The sequence below is a fragment of the Betta splendens genome, chromosome 13, assembly GCF_900634795.4.
Source record: "Betta splendens chromosome 13, fBetSpl5.4, whole genome shotgun sequence".
Taxonomy (NCBI): Eukaryota; Metazoa; Chordata; class Actinopteri; order Anabantiformes; family Osphronemidae; genus Betta; species Betta splendens.
This window is the reverse complement of record NC_040893.2, coordinates 17,444,016-17,461,593: the sequence shown is the minus strand read 5'-3', so window position 1 is coordinate 17,461,593 and position 17,578 is coordinate 17,444,016. Positions and strand designations below refer to the sequence as shown.

The 17,578-nt window shown below is 46.7% G+C and overlaps 1 protein-coding gene across 9 annotated transcripts in view; it reads right to left on the bottom strand.

Annotated features, from left to right (window-relative positions):
- Positions 1 to 66: 66 nt before the first annotated feature.
- The window catches only part of LOC114868482 (neurobeachin-like), a 147,527-nt gene continuing 130,015 nt past the window's right edge, over positions 67 to 17,578 (bottom strand). For 7 of the 9 annotated variants that reach the window (XM_055514232.1, XM_055514233.1, XM_029172109.3 and 4 more), the window contains 12 exons: positions 17,379 to 17,498; positions 14,217 to 14,369; positions 12,228 to 12,395; positions 8,349 to 8,438; positions 7,208 to 7,400; positions 6,351 to 6,422; positions 6,058 to 6,213; positions 5,525 to 5,695; positions 3,457 to 3,558; positions 3,165 to 3,361; positions 2,723 to 2,874; positions 67 to 1,652 (listed from right to left, as the gene is read on the bottom strand). In XM_055514232.1, coding sequence (XP_055370207.1) covers positions 1,562 to 1,652; positions 2,723 to 2,874; positions 3,165 to 3,361; positions 3,457 to 3,558; positions 5,525 to 5,695; positions 6,058 to 6,213; positions 6,351 to 6,422; positions 7,208 to 7,400; positions 8,349 to 8,438; positions 12,228 to 12,395; positions 14,217 to 14,369; positions 17,379 to 17,498 — 1,665 coding nt within the window. In that variant the 3' untranslated portion in view covers positions 67 to 1,561. The remainder of the gene's footprint in view (positions 1,653 to 2,722; positions 2,875 to 3,164; positions 3,362 to 3,456; positions 3,559 to 5,524; positions 5,696 to 6,057; positions 6,214 to 6,350; positions 6,423 to 7,207; positions 7,401 to 8,348; positions 8,439 to 12,227; positions 12,396 to 14,216; positions 14,370 to 17,378; positions 17,499 to 17,578) is intronic. The other 2 variants (XM_055514234.1, XM_029172114.3) reach the window with 1 other exon arrangement.

The window sequence follows — 17,578 nt, the reverse complement described above, 5'->3', positions numbered from 1 at the left end:
AATCTCCAGTAGTTTTAGTAGAAACAGTGTGGTTGTATATCCATAAATACAAAGGAAATACTCCTGGAATATTTATTTGGTTTTATTAAAAACAAATTGTTGAATGATTTTACAGTTATATAATCATAAGCTTTAAACATATGCAAAAACTATTAGCAATACCACTATCAACCATGACATTGTAAAAATTACAAAAAACTAAATGCTCTGAAGAATGACATTTAAGAAAACAAGTTCACATGAAAGCAGATTGAACCCAGTGCTGTTCTAACATGCAAAACCTTTGGGTAGGATGGCGTCCTGTAGCACCACTGGAAAAACATAACGCAAACTCAAAATCTACAGTACTTGCATATTTTAGTTCTTTTAATGGTCAACACACAGAGGCTGACTTCTCTTTCTGCAGTTACATTCAGACGACAGCTTTAATATGACCAAAAAAATAGACCATTTTTACCACACAGCTGCAAACCTCCTGTAGAACTTTCAGCAACCAAGTTTTAATATTGCTTACTGTACCATTGCATTGTGTTACAGCATGAAGTGACGTTCACGACTTCACAGATTTAAAATGGATGAGCAAACATTTTGTGCAAAAATAGGCAAAATGAAAACTGAAGACACATAACAAATGCTTGCAGTGCAACAACTGCACAATATTTTATAATGACACTTTCTTTACACAGTCATGGCCTACAGTACTGTTCAACCAATCTGGCAATAAAACCTCTGAATCTGCGTTCAGAAACATAGTTTGACGTCATTCTTAAAAGGTAATTTATGGAAATCTGGATCTTTTTCTCCTCTTTGCTGACATCAGGACCAAAAACAAGAGTTTACAGAGACTAAGCTCACGCAGAATTTGACTTTTCTTCCATTAAGACAATAAAACACAACAAATTAACTTTCTTTTCACAGACACCACATTTGACCACTGTTAGTAGTGAGGAGCAAAGAATGGCCACATGTATTACTAACCAACTAATGCGATGGAGACATTCTGAACACTGAAACATAGCTCTGATTGTGGAAATGTTAGACCAGCCACCCTGTTACTAACAGTACTCAGATCTTGACTTTTCACACTGTCCGTATTTACAGGTTCACCTTTTTCCTAGAAAAGTGTTCCAAGTCTGTATTTTCCATACAAATGTTGTATAAATGCTCCTAACAAAGGACTTTTTGTTTTGCACTTTCACAGTCGTTAACAGGAACTTAAAAGCCTACATTATGCATGTTTTGTGTTAACTTACTGTAAGTTGATCTCGGCCTCTCCTGGTTCAGAACAGCAGACCTGCCTGACTCAGTTGGGGAAATACTTCAGCTGGTGTTCAACTAAGTGTTAAGATTGTTCATCAACAGACAAATGGCACCGAATCCATCTGAACAGGAGGACAGATGGACGCATGAACAGTAAGTGCACCTCGCTCTTTATTAGCTACAACATGCTGGCGTTCCCACCGGATCGCCGTGCTCTGTGGATCATCTGTGGTACAGCGTGGCTCATGGTTGGTCGGCGTTGGCTTCACCCTCACCTCGCTCCTCTGTGTAGATCCGCAACTCAATACCTGTTCTGATGCTCGTAGTGCCACCGGTTGAAATCGATGTTAAATGCCACAATACTGCCAGAAGCCATTCCTGTGATCAGAGTCCTAAAGAGCAACAAACCCACAGAAATGTAACATGACAATCCAGCATTTCATAAAAGCATCACATGACTACAGTCTGCTTTACTGCATGTTGGTTTCTTGATCTTAAAGGTGCTAATTATTAAAAGCTCATTCCCATACTGTACATTTGAACGTTTTGTTAAAATTTCCAAGGCAGTGAATGAAACAAGCAGAGGAGGTCATAAGAGGCTGTGGCCGTAAATTAGGGGGTTGCACTGACAGCTGAAGCACACCATTCAATCCTAAAGTCTTTCTGCAACCCTTGGCCCCTGTGTCCGCCGCTACTGGTATGTAGCAAAAGCAGCTGATTTCACAGGGTCGTCTTGCACTGCTACACCCCCAGGGCTTAAATGCTTAAGCACAATGCACAGACGTACAGCAGGACGCCTTTGTGTACATGGAGCTGCACAGTTCACTAATGGACTTACTGAGGGTAAAGCGCTTCATAATATTCAAATGAGATGCAGAGCTTAGCTTTTGTTATTTTAGAGTAGCTAGTGGTGTTTAGGTAAACTGAACCTTTAAATGTTTTAATTTGTGGAATAAATGTATATTTTACTGTTTAGTCACCTTGTCTAAGAACTAGACCTTCCTTTGGGTCAGACTGTAGATGCTGAGGGTGATTTGCCTGTGGCTGTGAGGTGCAACTTGAATAATTCCTGACCTCTGGACCGCTAGGGTCACATGACACAAGGCCCACAGACCCTGAGCCGACCCTGTTGGTCGCTGTAGGTTTGCTTTAGGACTCCGGAGTCTTGCAAAATGCAAACATTTAGAAAATACATCCTGACCTGCTGATGGGCTTATCAACAGCTCATTTATCAAAGTAGTCTGAGGATACAGGAGGTTAATTTAAAGAAAATGACTCCCATGCAGACACAGCACAGACATTTTGGAAAGCTATTATGTGTTTGATAGATTTACCTGTATGATATATGTTCTATCTACAGCCCCAATGATAAAGTCTATTACCTAAATTAACATCATCTCTAGAGCTTTTTGAAATTAGAAATGTCACATTTGAGTGTGAGATCACTGCTGCTCAAACTGACCTTTGATCATGTGATAAGTCCATGGCTCGGATGCCAGCGTCACAGCCGGGGTAGATGTAGAGCTGTTTGAAGTCACAGGCCTGCCACACCTCCACCACACCGTTGTCTCCTCCTGTCACCAGGTTGTGGCCATCGCTGCTCAGGAGAATTGCCTGCAGATGGGGAAGGAGGAGACTGAATGTCAGTTCCAACTTATCTTTTGCACTCTCTTCCTGGGACGAGTCCTGCTGCAAGATAAAATGGCAGGATTTGTCATTTGTCAGACTGCCACAGATTCCCTGACTTGGCTTTGACAACACTGTGTGTCTTTTAACATTTCTTGTATCCCTTTTGTAAACACTAGGCCTGTACAATATTTTAGCAAAGTGACCTAGTATTGGAATCCGACATGTCAGCGGACTGACATACATTCAGATCATGCTGATGTCAAAGGTCAGCTTACCCTGGTGGAATCGTCGACCTCCATTTGTGCCAGCAGTTTTCCATTAATGCTGAAGTTGCAGAAGCGGCCTCGCTCATAGTAAATAATGCAGTGGCCCTCGCTGGACACCGAGATGAGCCGTGGGCACCGACAGTGGTCAGGCCCCTCCAGAGCCCTCAGTAGGTCCCCAGTGATGGTGTGAACGAGACACGGACCCTCTACCAAGCCAGACACAAACAAATGTGAACAATCACACAGCTCTTGTCAATGACTACATTATTATTGTTGAGGACAAAAACAGAAGCATGCTGACCTTTGGCGCCACTGATGACCAGGCCCAGCTCTGCACAGACCGACACGCACACAACTTCCTGGTCATGGCCAGTTAAAACTGCCCGTGGTGCTGGGTAGTCACCTAAAAGACCACAAACAGAGAGGAACAAGATGTACATAATCTGAATAGCAAAAATCAGAATAGCTCAATATGGGTCTCTAAATGCACCACACCCTTTTTTCGGCAATAAAAATCATGCAAACTCAAACACAATGATTGCGACACACATCTGCTCGCAGGGAGGTTCTTTAGGATTGTCATGTAAATACAGAGATGCCCAGCTATGGCGGCCAGGCGGCTTGATTTCATCCTGCGTGTCACATGATTGATGACGGCTGGGGGAGAGGTTAGTGAGGGGAGTTTCACGGCACCTGGAGCCGACCCTGTGCACAGCCGTGGCTGAACTGTGATAGCAGTAGAAAGCCCAACAGAGGCCAATTCTCTTTTTCATTTAATTCAATACAAAATTTGGAAAACACACTTATGATTGTGCTGGCTTCTACGTGTGGGCCCTCAGTAAAAGTATCATAGCAAACTAACAGCACCAACATGTAGCTGTAGCTTCACTTCTGTGAAACTTTCCCCTTCTACCTACATGACAGCCATGCCCGTCTCGCATCCCCTCAACCCCAGCGTCGCGTCCTCCTCAGCTTCTGCAGCTGTAGCGGTCCAGTCAGCGAGCTGGACTGTGATCGATGCAACACGGTCCCTTAGAGACTAGGACCTGAGCCGAGCTGTCAGTCCCAGCACCCGCTGCTGAAAGGGGCTGAATAGGACAAGTGTCAGAAAGACACTCCGGGGGGAAAAAGGGACCTAGTGCAGCTCACCTACCCGACAAAAGATTCAATCACCCTGTACCACATGCCCCCACCTTTTCAGAGCCCTTGGGACAAGCTGGATTCAGCCACCACAATTACTTGGTGCAAATATCTGCTCGTGCTGGTGTGATGGGTCGAGTCTGAGAGGAAGGGTCACAATTGAACTGGAAGTTATTTTAATTATTACACCTTTTAGACACATGCAGCCTCTTTGGGGCCTGGGTGAAATGAGCTTTTTGGCGACATCACATCTGCTGCTTCATATTTACGAATGCAGCAGACGAAAATAAGCAAAATGAGATTCCCTGAAAAGATTCAGTGTCTGTGTTCTATATTTGAACATGAGCAACATTGGCTGTGGCTTTACGTAAGTTATACCAAGCATACAGAATGTAAAAGTTTTAGCTGCTGCCTTGTCCTTGCTCAACCTACCTCCAGCTACTGTGGATTGCTGTCTGCTGCCGACATCATGATAGGCTGATAATATATTGGTAAACGCAGCCGGTCTTTTGTTTCCTCAGCGTTTCCTTCTCTATTGTCTGCTCAAGACGTACTTTTTACCAGGGGAATACTGTTTTGCTGCTGCAGTAACACAAGTGCTATTGCCCCTTGCTAATTGGAGGCAACCAAGCTGAAATTCTTAATTAACTGTCGGAGCCACGGTGAAGTTAATTAGAGAACGTAGCTCACAACTAATCCAGAGGCCCTAAAATCGGTGACAATTGGAAGCACGAGATCTTGTAGCTGCACTCACATCGCGTCGTCTCCCAGACATGTACAAAATAAAACACACGCTCGTTCTCATCTTGGGTTGTTCCATTCAACACCATATACGGGTGCTCCTCACTCACACAATACTGTAACAACTGCCCCCCCCCCACTCTGATGGATTGTTTTCAACACAAACTATCAGTGAGAATGAGCCACTAAATGAACTGAGCAGCAGAAATCACACACTGGGGTCTACCGCTGTGAATGCTAAGACATCTGGAGTCCTCTACTTGAAAGAGCACAGCTCAACACAATGAATCACACTAATATATCACAGCTATGGTGCAGATAAATGATGCTCTCCCTGACTCCCCACTTTGTTTGATTTCTAGAGTAGATCGCCTTTTGTTTTAGCGTTGATCAGAGACTAGACTTTAAAAGAAAAAATAACTAATGTAAACAAAGTATTTTATGGCCTTTGTCCTGACGGTGATTCCTCAAAGCATATTCATACTCACTGTTATTGGGGTTGTCGCCGATGATGTGATGCCGTCCACTCCAGTACCACAGCAGCAGGGTGGCATCCCTGGATCCAGACACGATGTAGCAGTCGCCCCCGATGTAAGACTCCGACCTGGCCAGACATGTCACCACATCCCAGTGGCCAAAAACTATCTGGGTCAGCTTGCCTAGGAGGGATGAAGGTGCACACGTGATCTCATCACTGGGAAGTCCACAGTGTGGAGCATAAAGGCTGGAGAGGTCAAACGAAGGAAAGCTTGAAGGAAAACTGCACAACAGGTTTTTTCTCTTCTTTTGTGGCCCCTCGCATTCATTCGTAGCCGTGTTGTTACAATCTCCTTCTGCGTCATAATCAATAGAAATGTACTTATCAGTGACTTCCAGCATGTTACAGTTGAGTCACCTTATTCTCTACAAGGCTTGTCAGGAGGAGAGCAGCAACAATACAGTATTATTACCATCATAGCGCTCAGTCCTCCACACATCAGTGCACACACATATAGGAAACAGAGTTTACACTGTAACCTACCTGTCTCGGAGGAGTACACACGAAAGCTCTTGTCCCAGAAGCCACACACCAGGATGTAGCGGTTGTCAGCTGTCACCACAAAACAGTGTGTGGTGATTTGGATGCTCTGGTCCACTAGGTCTGTGATCTGACGCTTGTTGCTGCCGTTGTTATTGGCTGTATAAGAAAAAGAAAAAAGCATAACACGTCAATACCGGCTATCAGTGATTTTAGCTTATTAGTGGAGACCCTGGAGTCAAGGATGTCCTTTTTATTTTGAGGCTGTATTTTAGAGAACGCTGAAGTTTACTCACCAACCAAAGCATCCATCTCAATGGGTAAGTGATGGGCCTGCTCCAGAGAGTAGCCTGGTGCCCCTCGGAGACCTGGATTCAGACAGGGAAACATAAGGAGAGGAATCACTGAGGCCATTTGTGAGCAGTGCACATGTGCATTCCTACACAAGCCGGCTCCTTTTCACAGCAAAGTCAATTTACAATCGCATCCAGGAGATGGAATTATTGCAGATCCATGCGAAAGATTTGCATCTGTCCAGCAGGACATTTTTTCCCCCAGGTGTCAAACTGAATAGAGACATTTTATCCATGGGATGGAGAATCTGGAGACAGTTTTAAAACAGCTCCATGCCTGAAAATATGGATGCCTTATTATCATCATTACTCTGAAAAGCCGAACCACATTTCTGAGCTCTCCGACAGGATGGCAAGGCCGCTGCAGCTGTGTTCATTAGTGTGTGAGCAGCCACACGGAGTGGACTGTTTGGTCCTTGGGCTCAGTGTGTTCCTACGGTGACAGATGGAGACGTGTGAGGAGAATGTGCTGCAGTTGCAGCCTAATTTCCCAGTCACCATTGCTTTGGCCCTCTGACCCAGAGGTGAGGCTGATTTTTCAGGGGGGGGCTCTGTGGGTAATGTTGTTCACACATGTCTGAAATTGAACATGTGGAAACACTCACAGTTAGCTTACCTGGGAGGTGCTAGCCTCTCACGCAGCTGGTTGGCTACACGTCTATTAGGAGCAGTGAGCAGAGTTGTGTGTGAGGACGATGAGGTGATTTTTCAGGGCCACAATGGTGTAGCCCGCTGCTTTGTACAAAGGTCCTTGTGCATGTTGGACGTGTTGCATTTAACGCGGGTCGAGCTTCACTCACCAACAGTGTTGTGCCATCGGTTGACAGCAAATAGGCGGCTGCAGGTGACAGTGACCACAGCAGGTATGGTGAGATGGGGAAGAGTGTTGGCTGCCACATGGGTCACTGGGGAGTTGGAGGGAAACTTCAACACCATGATGACATCCTGCTGCATCTGGTCCTTGAACATCAGAGGACTCTGTGGAAGGAAACACTATTGAGTAGAAGAGAGGAAAGGCGAAGTGTGGAGAAGGATGCGGGGGTGCGACGTGAAGGGAGGAAGTCGAGGACAAGGAAAAAGGAACAGGAAGGGAAAGGAGCAGGAGATGAAAAGATATGAAAAGATCAGGGAAAAAGAATGGAAAGAGGCAATTAGTGTGGAGGTTGGAGGAAAACTAGGTTCAGACACAAAGGAGAGCTTCATGCACTGCGCCCTTTAGACAGTCAGACGGGTAAGATGGGAAACTGGGATGAAGTAGGCTGTATACATGAGATGGTGCATACATGATACACGTGTGTCAGAATGATTCAGTTGGGTCCACAAACAAAATACATCACACAAGTATTTGGTTTGAATATGCACATTTACCAAAGCAAAGCTGTCCAACACTCGATTCAATCAGATTTGCAATAGGAGTAAAAGCCATCGTTAAACCAACAAATGTGTGGGCTCCTGAGCTTACTCTCATCTAATGCTTAACAGCGGCCAAACCAGCTTTAAAGGAAATAGTGTGGATGAAAATATTTACGTCTATTACAAAAGCAACTATTTTGGGGGAAAGGCAAAGAATAGTGTGGAATAGTGTGGAGATAATGAAAGTTAGGCTACTGTAGCTACTGCACACGGAATACAAAGGGAAGAGGCGCTAACAGCAGAAAGAGGGGAGCTACTGGGCCAGTAGGGAGCACTCTTCCCTTTACACAGCACTGCCAGGATTTAGAAGCACAGACTACCGGCAGCGGAAATCTATTGGTTTATCGTAGGTCCGTGGCCTACATGAGATAAAGGATGTGAAATACCTTATGTGTTAAAAAACGAGTGGGATATTGAAAAATCAGGGACATTTATCACTGCGTTGTATCTACCTACAAACACATCATCCAGCCTCACACACCAAACTAAAGGTGCGGGGAGTTTTCCCAGCTTGCTCATTTCTCTCACCAGGTGCATAGCGGAACTGCGTGGAGGATGTGGCTCAATAAGCAACTGAGATGGCGTCTGTCCAAAGCTCTGGATCTGTGCCTCTGTGGCCTGCGGGAGAGAGAGAAGGATGAGGGAGAGCGAGCGAGCGAGCGAGAGAGAGAGAGAGGCTGTCACAATCAATATGCATCAAAGTGATGGGTCAATGCGTTACTTGACAATGCAAGCAAATCCTAACTCAGCCATGCCTCTGAGGAAGGGGGGAGGCAGAGAGAAAGGGGTGCAATCCCAATCCGCTTGGGTGCTCCCCCTTCCCCCCTCAGCGTGCAGAGTCATCCAAGTGTTAGTATGGAAGAGACAAGCCTTTTCCTATTAACATGCTTCAGTTAACCATTCCCATTTCCAGGCGCAGGGGCCCCCGCTGCACAAACGTTAACCTGGAGTGACATCCAGCCAGGACTGCAGCAGGACGGCCCATTTTTAGACGTTATTGTGCTGGAAACAATGGCAAAAAAAACAAAAAAACAGGCATAAAATCACACGAGCGGGGACGATTCATAGAGCGATGCCGTCAATCCGGGCGACGGTGATTGAGAAGGAAAAATCTAAATATGGCATCAGAGTAAAAGGGAAGAAAACACTTATCGGACGAAGCCTATACTATAATTAGACAATAACTTCCATTAAAATGCAAAGAAATATTTCCCTCGCCTCAAGTGAAAGAGAGAAAACAAGCAGCCGGAGCTGCTGAACTGACTGAAAGTGGGGCAGTCTGCGCTGGGAGTGATTGATGTGACTGGAGCCACTTCCACCATCAGAGGGGAGCTTGTAGACGTCCGTCAATGCCACTGTGCACAATGGAACACACATCGCTCAGCCTTTCGCCCGCCCGGGTGACCGGCCCTCATTTTCCCCGGCCTGTACACACCGCTCACGATCAAAAGGACCCATTGGGGAGCACATGCCACGGCGGGAGATGCGGCGCGGCGCCTTTGGAGGTGCTGCTGGATTAGGACAGGCCACCTGCAAGCCAAACAGCCGCCCCCTGGTCACTTTGCATCACCCACAGCTCCCAAAGCAGGCGCCGCCCGCGCAGCCGAGGTGTGTCGCACAGACGAGGGCGTCTCGGGACTTTGGCACATTTGGCAACTATTAAGTGTTTCCTCACCATGCAGTTCATCAAGCAAAGAGCAACTGACGGGGCGGCTATTAAGGGTTGGGCTTGGGCTTAGGGCGACATTTGATACAGAGATCAGAAGGGGCCATGTGGAAAACATCTCGTTTCTTGTGAAGATACTGTTTCAAGTGAGACTCAGCTGCCGCAGGTCCAGAGACGCAGACGACCTCGGAGCCCAGCCGTTACTTCAGAATCCTCGGGGGTGTTTGTGTGTTTGTGTGTCTGTGTCAGCGGAACGTTGTCTGACCTGTTGAAGGTTAACCCAAGAACACGTTCTTCCACTAGATGATCAAAATGTCAATATCTCCCAGGTGCTTCGCGACTAATCCTCCTTGAGGTGTGTCAGAATCTTATCTCCACCTCAGCCTGCGACGGAGAGCACTTAACAGGCAGTTCATTAGTTTAAGTCACTTCAGGCTCTGCTTTTTGCTTGATAAGTGACACTTATTGCTAAAGCCATCTGGATGATCTCTCCTCCCAGCGACGACTGCCTTGCTTGGGCGCGCACCAAACATCCGTCATAACAAGCTGCGAGCGCCTCCGACTCTGCCTGCGTCCGATGCCGGCGCGAGCAGGAGGCTGCGGAGGCGAGCGGCTGCGGCGCCGCTCGGGTCTATCCTCGCAGACGCGGCCGTGTGCTGAGCCCATGGGCGGCGTGGGGTCACGCTGAGTCACGGCACCTGAGAGGTGCAGTAGCAGCTACGAACATGGAGCCGCCGCACCGTTCATGTCCCCACGGCAGACGCACGGGCCTCTCAGCAAACGGGTTACTACAAACCAAACTGCCCACGAAGCACTTGGGCAACGTTAATGATGCCAATAATATGGTTTAGTTTAAAAGCTTATCTGGATTATTCATAAAAGTATTGACTAAGTGTTTACCCTGAGGGAGTCGGTGTTGATTGACAGCAAACCGTACAGAGCGCGCCACAGGTTGCAGACGGGCTAAATTACTACAAATACATTGAATCTTACTCACTACATGATGCATATTAAGGCGTCTCGGCCCCATCGCGCTGACATTACCAAGGTGAAACGCTCGGCCACAGCACACCAACGCTGCCTTTGTTGCCTCACAGACGGCGGGAGGGGGAGCGGCAGCAGCAGGAATTCAGCCCCACTGATGAATAATTTGTCTGTTTACTTCTGAGTGACACGGTGGGGTCTGAATCAAGGGGCTGCTGTCATGTTTTTCCGTAAGAGAACGCTGTCAGGAGCGGTATCACCGTGAAGGACTGCTGTTCCGGCAGCGTGCCCAGTAGAGCTGTCACCGTGCCCTCAACCAGCGGCCCGGTGGCGTGTCAGCGCGGGACTCATCATTTGCAGCTGACACGCGGAAATCACATCTCACAAACCTGTAATTCCCTGACATTTCAAATGTCTTAATTGTTGTGACTAATATCAGATCCGCGGTTTCACCTGTCAAGCTGGGAATGAATCAGTGGCCCAGAGTCAAAAGTCCCATTTCAACGAGTCGTAGCAAGATATTCATTGGGCGCTTGTTTTTCCATGCTCCACCTCAGTGTCTCAGGTAGGAGGCATCAGTCTGCACTATGTGGTATTGGGGAAAGTTATAGTAGGATAGCACCTACCAAAGATCCTATAATACGGATTATACAAAGAATTGTTGCAGTTAGATCAAGAATTAAAGCTTTGAGAGACTTCTTCATAACTCATGCTCAGGACAGAGATAGTTTTTAGTTTGTGAGATTTAGATAGAGAGAATAAGCCTCTGCAGTGAGGAATGTGACTAAAGGTATGAAAGCTTGTCTTAATTAGGGCTCATCATATCGAGATTACATCAGTTGCAATTAGCTGAGCCAGTGTCTTTTCCAGTACAGATACATCCACATGTCACAATAGCGAGAATCAATTGGGTGCAATTAGAGAGTCTGAGTAGCAGGCTTCCTAACGTGCAACAGTGCTGTCATCTTTCAGAGGAACGTGAGCAGATTGGAAGACAGCACAAACCCCCTCAACCCGAAAACCAGAATAAAAAAGGCATCCTCCAAATATCTGGAAATGATGAAAACCAAGTCTTTCAGAAAATTGTGAGGTAATTAGATCAGCCGTATCTTCTGCAGGTGATTTGCATAGTGGTCACTTGATAAATAAAGGCGCCCCTGGAAGTGACAGTATATAAATGACTTGTTTTGCAGACAGCAGATGGTGGATATCACAGGGAGAGACGAGCTCACACTGGATAGTACCACAATGCATGCCAGCTGCTGCAGTGTCTGGTCCCCTCTCCCCTCCACGCAATTAAGCAATTCACGAGTAGTGCGGTAAAGCTAATAGATATTCAATTAATTGGTTAAGAACAAGCGGATTCACTCCCTCATCTATTGACTGACTGACCTCTAGTGACTGATCAAGGAGCTCAGTCAGATTAATTGATCTGATTAAAGGATGGAAGACACAGTGCATTCAATAAAATCAAAAGAACGCAGAAGAAGCACGTGGATCATAGTTTACCTGAAAAATCTGAAAAAGGAAAGCTCCTAACAATAATTATATTTAAGTGTCATGTGAAGGCAAAGCCAAGCACCGGGCAATTCTCTCACGGCTTATATTTGCATGACATAATACCTGATTGACACATTCCTGATTCATGCAGCTACAGCACATGCCAGAGCAAACAGAGACAGGAAGTTGTGCGTTCGATCGAGTGAACGAGGGGGGGGGGGGCGTCATGGCAATGCGTGCATGCGCGCGTGCTTTACCTCTCTGAGCGAAGGGTCAGCGATGCTGTCCAGGTTAACGGAGCTCTCATAAGTCAGGTAGTGAAAGACGTTGAGGGCACGCACGGCCTCCGGCCCGCGCTGCTTGTAGCCGAAAATAAGGTCAATCCACTGATGCAGCTGACACGACACAAACTCGCTTTCCAGGGCCTGTCAGAATGAGCACAGGGCAATTAGAGGTCAGACGCATATCATTCACTGGACACATATACAGTACTTCTAAGCTAATAGCGTTGGCAACGCAAGGTACATTCAAATGAAGTACACGTTTTCTCTGCTACACATGAAGTTGAGACAGCACAGAAACAGAAGCTGCTTTCCCTCCATTTAACTCAGGACAAGCCTTATATCACAAGTCTCCACTTGGGTAAACAGCCGAGACAAAGAAATCGGTCGGATGGTGACAGGGATCCAATTTACTGTAAAACCATCTGCACAGGCAACATTGACAAATGACTTGAGAGAGTTAAAAAGGAGACTAGATTTCTGGGAGATTTGGGATAAGATTTAAGGCTGATGATTCTTATAAATAAACCTATAGACTCCATGAAGCAGGGAGTGGATGTATTGTTCCACAATATGGTAAAATATAATTCCCATGCTTGCTGCTGTAAGGCTTTTCTGGAGGAATTTACACTCCTCCCCTCACATCAGGAATAACAGCCATTACCAACAAAGCCTGCTCGAGCACACAGAGGCAGAGTTTGCCACAGGGCATATCACTACAATTGAAAGTGGCACATGCAAAGATGGGAAGTGGGAGGACGAGGGAGGGAGGGAGGGAGGAAGAGAAGGAGGGAAGTAAAAAGGAGGGCGAGAGGGAAAGAGAGAGAGGGGGAGGCCTGCAGAGAGATTCACTGACAGAAATGAAATAATAGAGGAAGCAAAAGTGTGGGCTAGCTAGGAATCAGAACAAAAGGAAGACAAAAAATGGTGGCACATGGTGGGTGTGTGAATACACTGGTCTGCGAATGCAACAATGGAAAGCAACATCACATATGTATCCTTCAACAGCGAGAAAATCTCCACTGTAATCCCTTTTTCCCCCAGTCATTCTCTCTGCTTGTTTTGGAGATGCTGACATGCCCGTAACAACTCCCAGCTTTCGCTTCCTCTCTCCCGAGCCGGCTCTCTCCTTCCACCACCACCCCCCACCCCCCGTCGGTACACAAGCCTGGTGGAGCTCGACCAGCCGGCGTAGGTAGAGCACCGGGAAAGGTCACCTCCATAAGACCAGCGCAGCTCTGTCACTCCAGCTGAAAAGGTCAAGCGTGTTCCCACAGCCTCCTTCTCCCGCTGATCCAGAAACACTGTGGCCCTTAACCCCGGGATACGGAACACGCATTAAAATTCACCTGGACTGGAAAGCGGAGGCACAGCACAGCTTCCCTTCATGATCGTGAGATGGAACTGCAAGTTCGTTTCACTCTTTGTTATTAGGCTGAATGAGGTCGATTGCTGTTTCTGCAGGGAGTGATTCAAGACAAGGGCCGAGTTTCTAAGCGGCAGGAGACGAATCGTCTCTCCATCTCTGTTTCTGCCTTCCTCCCAATAGCTGCTGGGAGCGCTGGGCCACGCGGTGATAGGCTGCCTGTAACAGACGCACTGCCACAGTGACGAGGCCCAGCACTGCACAGGGCAGACGCGCCCTCAGCCTCGGCCTTCAGCGACAACCCTGGGATCAGGGGTACAGTGTTAGTATTGAGCGCTGCACTTTATCAGATGCCTCATGAATAAGACAAGGGGACCCAGATGCACTGGAAGGTCAGGAGGAACAGTGAAAAATGGATTCCTGTCAGGAGGAAACAGAAAAGCTAAAAGAAGGGAATTTATTTGTTTTAAAAAGTTCACTGTCTCCTACGTACAATCTATGATAGTATATAAAAAAACGTACACTGCTATAAGTGCCTGGTTTTTTTGGCAAGGACCAAATAATTGAATATACTCTGAATGTTCGTCGTCCAGTCTCACCATCCTGTTGATCCTCACGAAGTCTTCTGGCTTCGTGGCCCAGGCTGGTAGGTCCACGTCACACACCATGGTCCTGTCCTCCCTCATTCCCAGGTGGTAGCTGTTGCTGTTCACAAACATCTCAGGCAGGTAGTAGAACTCGGGAATAAGTTCCTGTGTTATAAGACAGAGAGATGCTCGTTACTTTACAGCAGACCGACACCATTGTCACCACGGCGCTCAAAGGCCCAGTTTCCACCATTTAATCGTCCAACAACTTGAGCCGGGTGAAAAGAAAAAAAGTGTGGGAAATATGTGAGAACAGAGCCACAAAAACTGTGAAAAAAGGCCCCTGTTCCCCACCGAGATTAAGTGAGAATTCAAGGGGAAAGGTAACACAAACAAACTAAACAGCAGGCAGCGAGGAGGCGGTGAGAGGTGCTCGTCCAGTTATTCCAGACAGAGGTGTTAGGTATGTTAAATGAAACTAGAACTGAGTCGGGTTTTTCTCCCTGGTCTCTGGGCTCTGGTGATGGAGGTCAGAACCTCACAGCAGAGGGGAAGCTACGGTACCTACAGCCTGGCGTGAGTCCGTGCGCTGAAGACGAGAGCAAATATTTTCACTGAAAAAAGCATTTTCTCCAGTGTTGAAGGACCATGTGGTGTAATAATACAAAATAACATTTAAAAGCATTTTTTGACATCTATGCTTTAACTGCATACCCTAAATATCTATTTGCAGAGACTTATAATAGCTAATACAGCAATATCCTAAATTATTTTTGTTTTGCAATGCTATATTTCTATATAATTTGGACAGACAATTGACCACTATTTGTCCAAAAAAAAAAATCATGTGTAGGACCACGTAGACCTTATGTGATTTTGCCAATATTATATCTTCCTGATCATACAGCTGAGGAAGGATGGGCGAGCCAATCCTCTGCACAATGAGGCATGTGCACATGAGGAATGTAGAAGCTCGACTGTGTCCTCATTAGAAAACACACGCACAGTTTGGAGGCCTGTCTGCGAGTCCGACATAATAAAGGAGCGCGCAAGGCAGCGCTTTAACCCCGTGTATCGTTATGTTTTATGAAAGCAGTATCTGTTAGATTCAGTGGTACTTTGGAGTTTCATGTTGCCTATGGGATGCATAACAGATCAGAGCTTTTAGGCTCCCATAAATCACCGGCTTTGGAGGGAGCTAGTTAGCATGACATGGTACAGGCCAATAACACTGCTGGTCTGCTGTTGGTCACATTTCACCCTGTGCCTACGACAGGGAGAAGGAGTGAAGCAGGCATCCTCCGCTGTCGCTTCGCTCACACACACACACACACACACACACACACACACACACACACACACACACACACACACACACACACACACACACACACACACACACACACACACACACACACACACACACACACACACACACACACACACACTTTTTTCGTTTGTAAACTTCCTGCTGTAACTCACTGCCAAGCCGGTAAAACTGCCAGCTTCGTTTTCAAGCCACCCTCCCATGGCAGCCATTAATTCTGCAACAGCATCGTAATGGGCTAACAAGTCAATCACACAAGCCTCCGTTGCTTTACACTGTGTCACCTTAATGACACGTTCGTCAAAACCTGTCACCGGTGGAGTGCTGCTGTATTCCTTCAGACAGCGCTGTGGCAGCTTAGGTGTGTGTGTGTGTGTGTGTGTGTGTGTGTGTGTGTGTGTGTGTGTGTGTGTGTGTGTGTGTGTGTGTGTGTGTGTGTGTGTGTGTGCCCCCTACTTCTTGTCTTAGCCCACGGGTGGCTGTGCTACAGCTGAACACAGTCGTGTGCACACAGAGGTAAATGAGTGGTGTGGATGCACATTAATGATAGGGTGGATGAGGAGGTGAGGGTCGCTCGGCGCGGGGTTCTTTCCATTTGACTTGCTCTTTTAGGAGGTCATCCCCATCAGGGGTTCGGCCTCTCCTGGTCTTGTTGCCATTACTGCTGGAGGAGGCCAGGGTTAATGAAGGAGAGACCCTGGTAAAAACAAGCTGCCTTTTAATCATGGGTCTGACGGCCCAGTCTGTGTACTGGGCTGGAGACGACCTTAACCCCGGACCCTCCTTTCACCTTGTGTGCAGACGGACCGAGCAATGCCACACACACACACACACACACACACACACACACACACACACACACACAGCATGTGCACGGCTGCATAGAGGATTACTTAAAAAACACAGAATTAGACCTTTTTAGATTAGTAAAAAATGTTGATATTCCAGTAAGTGATTAAAGGCATATTCCCTCGTTGCATCGCAAGTAAAACAAAAAAACGCTTGCATAACATGGCTCTGATTCTAATAAATTATGAGATGCTGCTGGTAACCCAGCGTTGTCCTCCGCAGCACAGTGTCCCCTCTAATAGATCAGTAGCTGTCCTGTGGGTGTAAAAACAAATGCATGCAGACATACAAGCAGTGGAACGCAGGCTGTATTTGTTAACAGGGTGGCATCTGACTATTCGGCTGCTCGCTGGCTTGCAGCTTTCTGCCTCCGTCTCACCGACCGCAGACCGTTCAGTGCCCCCCCCTCCAGATCCTGGCAAGTAAAAGCCCTGTCCTTACATAAAAGACTACATTTTAAATAGCTTTTGTCATTAATGCTTTATTAATTGCCCGAGGCAACAGTCCCCAATGCGGAGTGTGTTAGAAATGTGTGACACTTTGAGGTCAGTGCGTTTTCCTGCTGCGTGTTGTGTGTTATGCAGTGGGCAAAATGGAGGCGAATCAGCAGGGTTCAGCGTTTTCGGTGACTGCTCTGTGGATGTGCAGAGGGAGGGCTCTGCCTTTCAGATGCAGCCTTTGTTGAAACCCACGAGTGCTTGCATGTACAGATACAAGATGAGTGCACCTCTGAGATGGTTTGTTTTTTTGCACGGAATAAATCAAATGTGCATTTCTAAGTGCTAAGATCTTGCTGCGCACCACCAGTCTCTGAGGTTCACTGTTTGGATCGGGCATTTATAATTGATGGTATATATTTTTATGGTGAGACACAGTGGCTGAGGAGCATACTGAGTGAGAAGCCCGCTAGATATTTTCCCCATTATTGGTATATATGTAGCGATTGTAAAGCAGTGCTACTTCACACATTTAGCTTCTACGTGTGTGTTTGATCTCACCTTCACATCAGAGGTGTCCCTCTGACAGTTCCTCCAAGAGCGAGTAATAGAGGAAAAGGTGCGGTCAGGGTGATCAAATTTGTTGTTATTGGCACTGAGGGAAAATGTTGTAAAAGGCTCCTGGAGAAAACAACAGAGACGGCAGATAATCACATAGTTAGCAAACACCCACAACCATAAAACAGAATTGTTACATCCTC